This window comes from Puma concolor, chromosome B3, assembly GCF_028749965.1.
Source record: "Puma concolor isolate L17-30 chromosome B3, mPumCon1.1.hap2, whole genome shotgun sequence".
Taxonomy (NCBI): Eukaryota; Metazoa; Chordata; class Mammalia; order Carnivora; family Felidae; genus Puma; species Puma concolor.
Window position 1 is genome coordinate 145,674,474 of NC_141672.1, and position 13,109 is coordinate 145,687,582.

Consider the following 13,109-nt stretch of genomic DNA (forward strand, 5'->3'; position numbering starts at 1 on the left):
TAATCACTCTATTTGCATCTGTGCATCAAAAAAGTATCTTGCTAGAGCACCTGGGTGGTGGCTCGGTGGGCTTAAGTGTCCAATTCTTGATTCCAGCTCAGTTCATGATCTCAGGGTCCTAGGATCAAGCCCCATGTCTGGCTCTGTGCTGGGCATGGAGCCTGCTTAAGATTCTCTCTCTCCCTCTCCCCATTACCCACCCCTCCCCACTTGTGCACGCTCACTCTCTCGCTCTCTGTCAAAAAAAAAAAAAAAAATCTTGCTAATCATAATGGTACGTTCTGGGCATGGAGCTCGGGGTGTTGACTAGACAGGAAGTCTCTGGGGAAGCAGCCGGAAGTGGTTCCTTATGTGCTGGCTACCGTGCTCTGTGCCAAGCCACCCTCAGCAGACAATGGCTGACTACTCCAATCAGATTCTCTCTTGAGGCATCTGAATTCGAGGCACATTAAGAGGCTGCAGGGTGGAGGCAACGCTGAAGGACAGCCCAAACACAGCAGAAGTTAGGAGACAGTATAAGTCATAGGATCTTTCCCTGGAGCACCATTTTCACTTGAAAAAATGATGGCAGATAAACTATGGTTATTCAGACACTCTGTCAGAAATAAATGAAATGAGCCTATTACATCAAGGAAGACAAGTGGCAGTATTTGTTGCCAACAATAACATTCAAACTTTCAAGTGAAACTTAGAATTCTGGAAAACTTACATCCTCCATGATCAAAATTTCCCAGTGAAGGTTTTTCTGACAAGATATACTTGATATTTAAAAACGTGATTGTGGGCGCCTGGGGAGCTTAGTCAGTTGAGCATCTGACTCTTGATTCCGGCTCAGGTCATGATCTCATGGGCTGTGAGTTCAAGCCCTGAGTAGGGCTCTGAGATGACAGTGTAGAGACCGCTTGGGAATCTCTCTCTCCCTCCCTCTCTGCCCCTCCCCAGTCCGTGCGCACGCTCACTCTCTCTCTCAAAATTAATAAATATTAAAAAATGTGATTAAAAATACTTCATGATGAAATATTTGGAAGACCCAAATAATGCAGGAAACCAGCATTTTCCAAATGGGTAAAAGTCATTCAAAGTGCCAGACTGTCCAATGGATTTTAAACTAACAGAATACAGAAAAGTTCAGATTCCACACTGCAACTAACCTTTAAGAAACTACCACTTACAGAGCTGGTCTAATACCAAAGAATATTCGCAATGGTCTGGAGAAACTATTAAGATACTCACTCGTATCTCCACTTTCAACTACATGTCTGTGTGAGGCCACAGCTCCTTCATATACCTCAACTGAAACAACATATTGCAAGAGACTGAGTACAGAGACAGATGTAAGAGCCCTTTCTATTAAGTTAAACAAAGACATTTTTAAAAATGTAAAACAACGTGGGGGGCACACTCGGTAGAGTGTGCAACTGTTGATCTCAGGGCCATGAGTTTGAGCCCCATGGGTATAGAGAGTACTAAAAATTCAATAAAAACTAAAAAAGAAAATGTAAAACGATATCATTTTTCTCAAAACAAAACACTTTCTGAAACATGTTCTTTTTCATAAAAATGTGTTATTTATGTTAAATAATGAGTATTTTTTATAATGAATAAATTTTTTAAATTAACATTTTAAAATTTGTTTTTATTCCTGATTCAATAAATATCCATGGTTGTAACAAAAACTCTTGGGGCCCTCAATTGCTTCCAAGAGTATTAAGGGGGTCCTGAGACCAAAAAGTTTGGCGAACCCCTGGCTTTGAAGAAATGAGAGTAAATGGTGAGAGATGAAGCCGGAAAGATAAACTGGGGCCAGAGTGCGAAGGCCACTGCGTGCTGCAGTAAGGAGTCTGGATTCGATCTCGAGGGCAAGAGTAGCTGGCCCTCTGCTGGCCCTCTGCTGAAGAAAGCGGGTCCAGAGCCCGAAGAAGAAAAGCATGGACATGGTGGTTATGGTGATCGTGGCAGGTGTCCTCCCAAGATTTACTCTATCCTCTGCCCTTCCCTGCTACTCTGTGTGGCCTTGTGATTCGAGGACCTGACTCTAGCTCCAGCGGGGGGGGGAAAGGGGGGGTAGAGCCTGACTGGTCCAAGCCAGTTTCAATCTCTTTGTTATCTGTGGTTAGTTTGGGGATGGGCAACTTTCTGGCACTGCAATGAGTCCTGCTTCCTGGTCCTCATACCCTTGTGTGACCCCCTCCCCTGCTTCTGTCTTGCAAGCTCTCGCTCTCTCTCTCTCTCTCTCTCTCTTGCTGATGAAGCTACCTGTCATGTAGGAGCTGCCCTATAGAGAGGCAAATGTGTCAGGGAACCTAGAGGGCCTCTGGCCAAAGTTAGTGAGGACCTAAGTCCTGCCAACAACTACTTGAGTGAACTTGGAAGGGGACCAACCCCCAACTGAGCCTCAAAAGGATTTGAGCGGCTGCTAATACCTTAATCGCAGCCTTGGAGAGACCCTGAGACGAGGGACTCAACAAATTGTGCCTGCCTGGAGTCCTCATCCAGGGGAAAATGCCAGACAATAAATGCTACTTGAAGCCCTAAGTTTTGAGGTAATTTGTTACGTGGGGATAAACAATACAGCAGCCCCGAGCCAATCAGTGCACGGTACCCGGGTCGTGAAGATTAGTAACCTCTACGTCGTGCCCCACGAATCGACAAGGGACGCTCCACGTGAGCCCTTTTCTGCTTTGTGCTTCCCCTGGCAGCAGTGAGGACGGAGCCTGAAGGGGGGGCCCCAGAACTCTGTGGGTTCCTAGTAAGAACCCTTACCAATATGTGTGACCTCAACACCCCCACGCCTCGAGACTATCAAGCCTTTTATCCTTCTATCCTTAGGCTTATCTCCGTGACCACAGATGGGCTCCTGAGCATGTCACTTCCTAGACTCTCATCCGGTCAGGTTAGTACATGTTAGTCTATGACCTCATCTCTCTCTCCCTCTTTTTAATGTTTTTATTTACTTTTGAGAGACAGAGAGAGCGAGAGCATGAGTGAGGGAGGGGCAGAGAAAGCGGGACACAGGATCTGAAGGACACACGCGGGGCTCGAACCCATGAACCGTGAGATCGTGACCTGAGCCGAAGTCGGACGCTTCACCGACTGAGACACCCAGGCGCCCCTGTGACTTCGTCCCTTACACTCTCCTGCTTCCACCCAGGTTCCGCAGTCTCTTCCACTAGGCCCCTTGGACATCACAGCCACCAGCAAATCTCCATATTCCCCACAAGCGTTTCTCAGGTATTCTGCCCCCCAACTTGTTCACAAGAAAGGTTCCCCCTGGGGATCGTGCTGCTGCTTCTGTGACCTCTTTTCTCAGCCACAGCTCTTGGACTGCTGGCCCGGCGGTGGAGGCGGTGTTCACCCAACCCTCCTCACCTTGAACGTCCATGCTGTGAACCACCCCCTCTCCTGCCTGCAGTCACTTCCGGACCCCTGGGGTCACTCCCTACAGATTTCAGCTCTGCCTCACCATCATTCGATATTATAATCACTGGGGATGTCTCTCCATGTAGACGGTCTTTCCAAAACTCTGACCCCTCAGTTCCTCGGCTCTCCCCTCCAGAGAGCTCGTTCTCCGCCCTACCTCACTCACCCCCATGGCTATTTCTCAGGCAGGCGGTTCTCAACCACTGGGAGTGCAGCAGTCCCCCCCCCCCCCCCCCCCCGCCCCTGATGGGTGGTTTTGCCTTCTTTGGTCAAGTGTGGTCAGGAAGCAGTAGCCTTCACTTTATCTCATCCTTCATCGAGCAGGGAGGGTGAGTGCCGCCCAGGAAGATATTTTGAGGGGGATCACGTTCACTTAACTTTTATTGCAGTATATTGTTACAACTGTTCTATTTTATTCTGAGTTACCGTTATTAACCTCTCACTATGCCTAACTGATACGTTAAGCTGTATCTTAGGTGCGCGCGTGTAGGAAAAAACAGCATACGCCGGGTTCGTGTCATCCACAGTTTCAGGCATCCATGGGGGGTCTTGGAATATGTCTCCTGCGGATAAGGGGGGACACTGTATCTGCAAATATGGTTTGAAGTCACCGTTCTGGGGGGCAAAATTATGGAAGCATTTTAGGTTGTCAGAAGAACTTGGGGTTTCTTTGGCCTCTTACAGGCAGGAGTCAAGGGGACTGTGTTGTGAACGGTGCTCACAGGATGAACTGTCCGTGCAAACACCAGCACCAGCTGCCTGTCAGCGGCAACCACTGGTGTCTCCAGCTCTCTTTGTAGCTGGACTCCACCTCTTCCAAGTGCCTACTCGGTCCCATTTCCTGCCTCTCGAAATTCCAACACTTCTTCCCGTTACCTCCCTCAGATGCTGACCTTGCTTCCTAAGAAAACGGACGCAGTCAGGTGAGGACTCTTCCAAGCTCTCACCCCTAGTGCCCGCTTACCTGCCTCCCCCCTGCAGTGGGGGAAGCAGGGCAGCCCCCCGCACGTGCACTAGGTCCTGTGCCTTGTCTTCCGAGGAGCACTGCTTGCGCAGCTCTTTCCTACGTGATCATTGTGCGATCATTCCTCATTTGACTCATTCTTACCAGAACGTGTGCTGTAAATTCTCCCATCGAGAAAAAAAAACCCTTTTTGCTTTTCTATCTTGGACTGTGACTATTACATATTTGAAAAGAAGTTTAAGATCAGTCTGCTGGCCCCACGAGACATCAGCATTCATTATAAAGCTGCTATCACTATGAAAAGCATGGTACTGACCAAAGGAACTGAACAGAGAACCCAGACAGAGAGCCATGCCTATATGACAGAGGACACTGAGACCAGAGAGGAAAGGAGGGACAGCTTCATACATGGTATGGTTCAAATGGTGACGCTGTGGGAAAAAGGCAACAGGACCCTACCTCGTACTGTGCCCACATCAATTCCAGATGGACTAAACAGCAGCATGTTAAAAACAAAACTTTATGATTTAAAAAAGGAAATACAGGAGCATACCTTTCTGATCTTGGGAAAGGGACAGGCTTCGTAAACAAGAGAAAAATGCTAACCACAAAAAGAAGTTTGAGACATTTGACTACAACAGAGAAAGTCTGTTCACCTAAAGGTATATAAGAAATCAGACAAGCCACAGATGTGGAGAAGGCACCTACAATGCACATGACCAACCCCATTAGTTAGAGTCCAGAATATGTGAAGGAGCGAGTCCTACCAATCAGTAACGCAAAAAATCCCACAGGAAATTGGGCAAAAATGCAAAATCCAGCACCGCATGGCAGAAGAAACATGGGTGGTAGGTAAATCTGAAAAGAAACTCAACCTCACTACTAGTCAAAGAACTGCGTGGAGACTATCATTTATACTCACTGTACGAGCAAAACTTTCAAGTTTGACAGTGACACGTTCATCACAGGGAACTTGTGCATTGAAGGTGGGTGCGTAAACCGGTCCAAACACTTAAGAACGTAACTTGGCATTATCTTGTAGAGTTAAAGACCCGAACTCACGAGCTGCCGTGTCCAGTTTGGGTTTATATACCCTCAGGGACCTCTTGCCTATGTGCGCCAGGAGGCAAGCAGGAGGCTGAGCCCAGTAACACATGAAAGTCACAAAACTGAGTATTATGCTGCCGTGAAAGATGAATAAACCTTTCTATACATGACCACGTGAAGGACTCTTGGAAGCATGGTAGTACGTAAATGTCACCATTTTTCTTAAGAATCTCAAATGATTGGCAGTATGGCGCAGGGATTAAGAGCATGGACTCTTGACTCAGTCTATTTGGCTCTGAATGCCAGCACTGCCATCCATCAGCGGCATGATGGGGAAACTGCTTAACTTCTCTGTACCTGATTTCCACATATGTAAAATAGTGATAATAAAAGCATCTGTCTCAAAGGGAAAAAAAATTTCAAAAATGAGAGAAACTAAGGAATATATTATTTAAATATATACCTATACGTTAGATAGGAGTTAAAATTCTGAAAATGAAAGGAAATAATAAATACAACACAAGTGGTTATCTCTGGGTATAAAGAAGATGGGGCAAGGGAAGAATATGTAATTAGATATAAGTTATGATTCTGTTTTAGTTTTGGGGTTGACTGGGAGGGTCACTGGTATTCATTGGAATACTATGTTTATTACTTTACATATATTACCTATATATTCTTTTGTATAAAACAAAAATATTATTAAAAATGGGTTAAAAATAAAAGGATCTGACGTTTAACAGAGTGGGTATGAAGGGAAGATAATTCAACAAAATAAAGGCCATCTATGAAAAACCCACAGCTAACATCATACTCACTGGTGAAAAACTGAGAGCTTTCCTCCTAAGATCAGGAATAAGTCAAGGATGTCCATTCTTGCCATTTTTATTTAACATACTAGTGACGTCCTAGCCATAGCAAGAAAAAAAAACCCAAACACATCCAAATTGAAGTAAATCTGTCATTATATGCAGATGACATGATATAACAGATAGAAAACCCTAAAGACTCCACCAAGAAACTATTAGAATAAATGAATTCAGTAAAGTTGTAAGATACAAGTTTAACAGAGAAATTTGTTGTTTCTACATAGTAATAACAAAGTAGCAGAAAGAGAGATTAAGGAAAGAATTCCATTTATAGTTGCACCAGAAAGAATAAGACCTAGAAATAAACTTAACCAGAGGTGATAGACCTATATTCTGAAGATAATAAAACACCGATGAAAAAAACTGAAGAAGACACAAACAAATGGGAAGATATCCCATGCTCACTGACTAGAAGAACAAATACTGTCAAAATGTCCACACTACCCAGGGGTGCCTGGGTAGCTCAGTCGGTTGGGCATCCAACCTCAGCCCAGGTCATGATCCTGCGCTTTGTGGGTTCTAGCTCCGCGTCGGGCTCTGTGCTGACAGCTCGGTGCCTGGAAGTCTGCTTCGGATTCTGTGTCTCCCTCTCGCTCTGCCCCTCCCTTGCTTGTGCTGTCTCTCTGTCTCCCCAAAATAAACATTAAAAAAAAATTTTTTTTAAATGTCCACACTACCCAGAGCAATCCACAGATTCAATGCAATCCCTACTCAAATACCAAAGCATTTTTTAGAGAACTAGAACAAATAAATACTAAAATTTGTATGGAACCACAAAAGACCCCAAACAGCCAAAGCAATCTTAAGAAAGAACAAAGCTGGAGGCACCACAATCCCAGACTTGCAAGATATACTACAAAGCTACGTTAATCAAAGTGTATGGTACCGGCACAAAACCAGATACGTATATCAATGGAACAGAACAGATAGCCCAGAAATAAACCCATAGTTATGTGGTCAATTAATCTTTGACAAAGGAGGCAAGAATATACAATAGGGAAAAGACAGTCTCAATAAAGGTTGCTGGGAAAACTGAACAGCTACCTTCAAAAGAATGAAACTGGACCACTTTCTTAGAGCATACACAAAAATAAACCCAAAGGAGATTAAAGACCTAAATGTGAGACAGGAAGCCATGAAACTCCTAAAGGAAAACACAGGCAGTCACCTCTTGGACATCAGGTGTAGCAACATTTTTCTAGATGTGTCTCCTCAGGCAAAGGAAACAAAAGGAAAAATAAACTATTGAGACTAGACCAAAATAAAAAGCTTTTGTTCAACAAAATGAAAAGGCAACCTACGGAATGGGAGAAGATATCTGCAAACGATACATCTGATAAGGGGTTAATATCATATATATCTATATATCTCATATATAATTATCTATCTATCTTTCTATCTCATACAACTCGAAACCAAAAAAATAGCTCCTATTAAAAAATGGACAGAGGACCTGAATAGACATTTTTCCAAAGAAGACATCCAGCCAGATGGATAACAGACACATGAAAAAAGGTTCAACATCAGTAGTCATCAGAGAAATGCAAGCAAACCAAAATGAGATCATGTGACACTAGTTACAATGACTAATATCAAAAGAACAAGAACAGGAAGTGTTGGTGTGGTTGTGGAGAAAAAGGAACCTTTGCGCACTGTTGGTGGGAATGTAAATTGGTGCAGCCACTGTGGAAAACAGTATGGAGGTTCCTCAAAAAATTAAAAGTAGAAAAACTGTATGATGCAATAATTCCACTAGCAAAGAAAATGAAACCACTAATTCAAAAAGACATATGCACTCTTGTCTATATTGCAGCATTATTTCTAACAGCCAAGTTATGGAAGCAAACCAAGTGTCTACCGACAGATGGATGGACACAGGTGGTGTATATATACAATGGGGTATCACGCAGCCATAAAAAGAGATTTTGCCATTTGCGACAATGTGGATGGAACTAGGATGTATTGTACTAAGTGCAATAAGTCAAAGAAAGACAAATATCGTGATTTCGCTTACATGTGGAATCTAAAAAACAGAACCAGACCCATAAATACGGAGAACAAACTGAAGGTTGCCAGGGAGGAGGGTCAGGGGAGGGGCAAAATGAGTGAAGGGGAGTGGGAGATACAGGCCTCCAGTTATGGAGTGAGTCATGGGACACGGTACAGGACAGGGAACAGTCAATGACACTGTGACAGCACTGTGTGGTGAGCACAGCATAAGGCAGCCTTGTCAAATCACTACGTTGTGCACCTGAAACGAGTGTAATATTGTGTGTCAACTGCACTTCAATTTAAACGAACGAATGAAAAAATGAATGGATCTCAGGCTCTTGTTCTACATTCAGGCTCTTACCAGCTATGTGACCCTGGGCCAATCTTTCCAGCCTCAGTTTCCCCAGGTACACAACGGATAAGACCTCCACCTACATCCTGGGATTTGTGTGGGGATTAAATGAGACAATGCATAGATAGCATTTAGCACAATCTGTGGCACAGAGTAAACTGTGAGCCATTACGACTCTGACTCTGCTGCTGTCGCTACTGCTAATGGCAAGTGTTTCCAGAAGTGCTTTCAAGATGTTCGAGTAGAAATGGGTTTCATAAATGGTTAGAAAAATGGATCTACGATGCAGGAGGTACAGTGGGACGTCATCAGTAATATATCGAAAACAGCTGAAACCACGAGAGTGGAGAAGATGGACGCGGGGAAGCTTTCAGAAGAGTAGCGTGCCAGGAAGGAGCTCTGCAGAGGGACTGAGAAGAGCTGTTGTGGAAGCAGTAGGTGGCCTGGAAGCAAAGTCCGGAGGAGAAAGGGGTAACGGCACTAAATGCTGCAGAGGTAAAATAAAGACTAAAAAAGACCCTGGACCTGGCAGGGAGACGATCGGCATGGACCTCTACAAGGGCAGTCGCACTGAAACGGTGAAGAAGCACCTCGAGTGTAATGGAGTAAGGCGGGTGTGTGCAGGTGAGGAAGTGGATGCTGGGAGGAAGGAGAACTCCTTTAGGAAGTTCAGAGATGAAGAGAAAAGTGAAAAGAACAGGGTATGTGGGGAAAGGCAGGTATGTTTGAGGTTAAGGGAGGCCTGATACTGTTTCTAGGCAGGAGAAAGAAGAGAAAGGTACAGGATGACTGGGTTGGCCTTGGAGGAAGGACGAGGAGACGACACTCTGGAGCCTGGTAACAGAAAGGTGCAGATTAATGCCTCTCAGACTTTAATGTGCATATAAATGACCTGGGGAATTGGTTAAAACAGATTCTGACTCAGAAGGCCTGGGCGTGGGCCTGGGCTTCTGCATTTCTAACAAGCTGCCGGGTGCTGTTGATGCGATCTGTCCATAGATCACAGTCTGAGTGGTACAGGTGTAAGCCATCTTTACCTCTGTCACAGGAAGGGCAGCCAGAAGTGAGTTTGGTCACGGGAGAGACAAGTTGTGCGGGGTTTGCTGTATGCATACTGAAGCCACCTGGGGTGGGGACGGCAAGTGGGATAAAAAGAAAATCAAGAGTCAGGTACTCAGGCCCTCGGTGACTGTTAGGGATGGTTCCCAGGAGGGCTGCTGGCAAAGGTGATGACAGAGGACTCTCTACCGAAGAGGTGAAAAGAAGAAAGATCCTCAGAGGCAGGAGTAAAGCTGAGTGGCTAAGAGGGATAAGGGAGCCGTTAGAATCGTAACCGGGGAGTAATTTTGGAAAACTGGATGAAGGAGGACTTGAGAGGTAAACAGTACTGACAAGAATAGTCGAGAACTCGGCTGAAACCAGAATCTAACAGAAGAACAATCAGAATGTATTTTGTGGATTATTGTTTCAAAGTGATTTGCCGCTGTCCAATTAGTCTTGAAAGAGAAAAGACTAACGGAAGAGGACCAGGGGCAAAATGTGCCTTTGCTAATAACACTTTTACGAAGGCGGACTTGCCTGCCACCTAACAAGTTAACGGAAATTAGGACGGAAGACACGCAGACGGCCAACAGTCCCGTGAAGAGACGCTCAGCACCACTCATCGTCAGGGAAATGCCAATCAGAACCACAACGAGCAACCACCTCACACCTGTCCGAAGCGGCTAGAATCAAAAAGGTAAGAAGTAACCAGTGTTGCAAGATGTGGAAAAAAGGGAATCCTCGTGCACGGTTGGTGGGAAGGTAAACTGGTGCGGCCGCTCTGAAAAACAGTATGGAGGTTCTTCAAAAAGTCAGGTTTACCAGTAATTCCACTTCTGGGTATTTATCCGAAGAAAATGAAAGCAGCACTTTAAAGAGAAACATGCAACCTTATGTTAACTGAAGCATTACTGACAATAGCCAAGATATGGAAACAACCCAAGTGTCCACTGACAGATGAACGGACAAAGATATGGTGTGTACGTGGACACACACACACACACACACACACACACACACACAGACACACGAATATTATGCAGGCATAAAAAAGAATGAAAGCTTGCCACCGGTGACATCATGGATGGACCTAGAGTATATTACGCTAAGTGAGATACGCCAGAAAGAGAAAGACAAATGCCATATGATGTCACTTACGTGGAATCTAAAAAAACAAAACAAACAAACAAACATAACAAAACAGAGTCCCAGATACAGGAGGCACACTTTGTCTACCACCAGGCGGAGGGGCTGAGGAGTGGGTGAAACGGGTGACACAGGAGAAGGGGACTAAGATGTACAAACTCCCAGTTGTAACACAAGTAAGTCACGAGGGTATAAAGTACAGCACAGGGAAGAGAGTCAGGAATATGGTAGCAACTTTGTCTGATGACAGACAGTACCCAGGCCCATCACAGCGAACACTCAGTAATGCCTACACATGTGGACTCACTGTTGTACACCTGGAACGAACACAATATTCTATGGCAACTATACTTTAAAAAAGAGTTAACAAAAATTCAAAGTGGACAAGTCTTCCCCTTCGGTACTTTAAATACCAATGTTCACGTGTTGTTTGAATCCTTAAATACTTAAAGCCCTGTGGGTATATTAAAGTACAAACAAACTGCTTTTAGGAAAGAAACAGCGGCATGAAGTCTCCTATTTTGGACATGCCATTCATCTTATAATAAAATAAATCTAACTGTAAAATTCTGAGATGGCATTTCATAATTTCAGTATTTCACATCTTACTTTTTAAAAGACTCCCAGTTGGGACACCTGGGTGGCTCAGTCGGTTAAGTGCCTGGCTCTTGATTTTGGCTCAGGTTATGATCTCACAGTCATGAGATCAAGCCCCAGGTCGGGCTCTGCGCTGACAGTGGCAGAACCTGCTTGGGATTCTCTCTCTGCCCCTCCCCTGCTTGTGCACAAGTGTTCTCTCTCTCTCCCCCAAAGTAAGTCAATAAACACTAAAAAGAAAAGAAAAGACTCAAGCTGCTCAAGTTAGTTTAAAAAAGAATGAACTGTTCACAGAGTTCCACACTGACAGGCAGGTGCACTTCCCACCTGGCTCTCTCTTGTTCTCAGACTCTATGCAGCTAATCATTCATCCAGGAGCTGCGTGCACATCCACGTATCAGGCTGAGAATCTTTCTCCATCTACTAGGACAGTGTTTACCAGTGACTGTGAAGCACTGCTGATCTCTAGCATCTTCTAGGTTAGAAGGGCAGGGAGGTTACACGCCGTCCTTACCCCTTCACTGGTTTTCTGCAAGTCTGAAGTTGTGTTTCTTGTGTCGTTGCCGGCGTCTCCACCCTCGGAGCTGCTTTTGTTCTCCTCTTCTTTGCAGTCCTTGTCATCTTCATCTCCTGGAGACTTCCGGGACTGTTTAGAGGATTTCTAAACGTTTGGACAAGTTAGAAGTTAGAGTCAAAGGGACAAATCCTGACGCACAAGGGCAAGTAAGAGCTGCCGAAGTGGCTGACCCACGGCCAGTCTTTGTGGCCCCGCCACCGGATATACGAGTGCAACCAGGCGGCGTGCCGAGGCTGGGCGAGGTGGCCCGGGTGAATCGTTTCGCCTCGCTGGGCCTCAGGGTAACAAGCTGGAGAAGGAAGTAGAGGTGAACTACATGACCTGTTAGTCCTTTCCAGCGGTGCCATGTTAAAAGCAGTACATAAAGGTTCGTGTACCCAGGACAGTATTCGTGAATAAACAGTAGCTGGATGGACACCACCTTAGGAGCTAAGAGTGAGAAAGCACCGTAAGGCCGTCCTGTCCTTCGTCGTCGTTTTACAGTAGAAACTCAGGTCCACAGAGTGAGGTGGACTATCTCACATGATATAGGAGTATTCATGTTAAGAAATCTGCTGAAGCTGTTTGGTTGACAGGATCCACGTAATATAAACTACTTTACTCTTTTAAACTGCAGACAGTTATTTAAGAACCCAAGGGAACTAGCCCCCCCCCCCGCTTTTTTATCACCATGCATTTGAAATCAAGATGAGCTTAAGGAAAACGAAAATACAATTATAGTTTATAGCCAAAGCTGCTTTGCAGAATAGCATTAAAAGGATCAAAAGCTGGCCCCACTGTGCATCTTTAAGAAAGTAAAATGTAGCATTTCACTAACATGTCCTTTTTGAGGACTTTTAAGAGTCTTTAAGCACCTGGCAAATAAGAGCTGAGGCAAAACCGGTTTGGCCAAGTCACCTTTGGTCTTCCAGAAATGAATTAGCAAATTGGAGATTCCTTAGACAATCAATATTTTAAATACAACTCCCAAAGAGAAAGTATCTCCTAGCTCTGTGATAGAGCACATAATTACATTGCTTCTGTTTTACTTAACTGAAACTACCAACTAAGCCCGAAATGTCAGCTTAAAATGAGGTCATCTTTACTTTTCACACGAAGGAAAAG

The 13,109-nt window shown here is 44.7% G+C and overlaps 2 protein-coding genes across 3 annotated transcripts in view; one reads left to right on the forward strand and one right to left on the reverse strand.

The window, feature by feature from the left end:
- TM6SF1 (transmembrane 6 superfamily member 1) overlaps nt 1-13,109 on the forward strand; it is a 57,408-nt gene that overhangs the window by 33,233 nt on the left and 11,066 nt on the right. The window contains exon 10 of one of the 2 annotated variants that reach the window (XM_086711702.1): nt 2,830-2,892. The exons of the other annotated variant lie outside the window; for it this stretch is intronic. Coding sequence (XP_086567828.1) covers nt 2,830-2,877 — 48 coding nt within the window. The 3' untranslated portion in view covers nt 2,878-2,892. Of the gene's footprint in view, nt 1-2,829; nt 2,893-13,109 lie in introns of those variants that run through there. 2 annotated transcript variants of the gene reach the window in all.
- Nucleotides 1-13,109, reverse strand: part of HDGFL3 (HDGF like 3) — a 73,687-nt gene that overhangs the window by 2,516 nt on the left and 58,062 nt on the right. Inside the window, exon 5 of the mRNA XM_086711706.1 lies at nt 11,943-12,089. Coding sequence (XP_086567832.1) covers nt 11,943-12,089 — 147 coding nt within the window. The remainder of the gene's footprint in view (nt 1-11,942; nt 12,090-13,109) is intronic.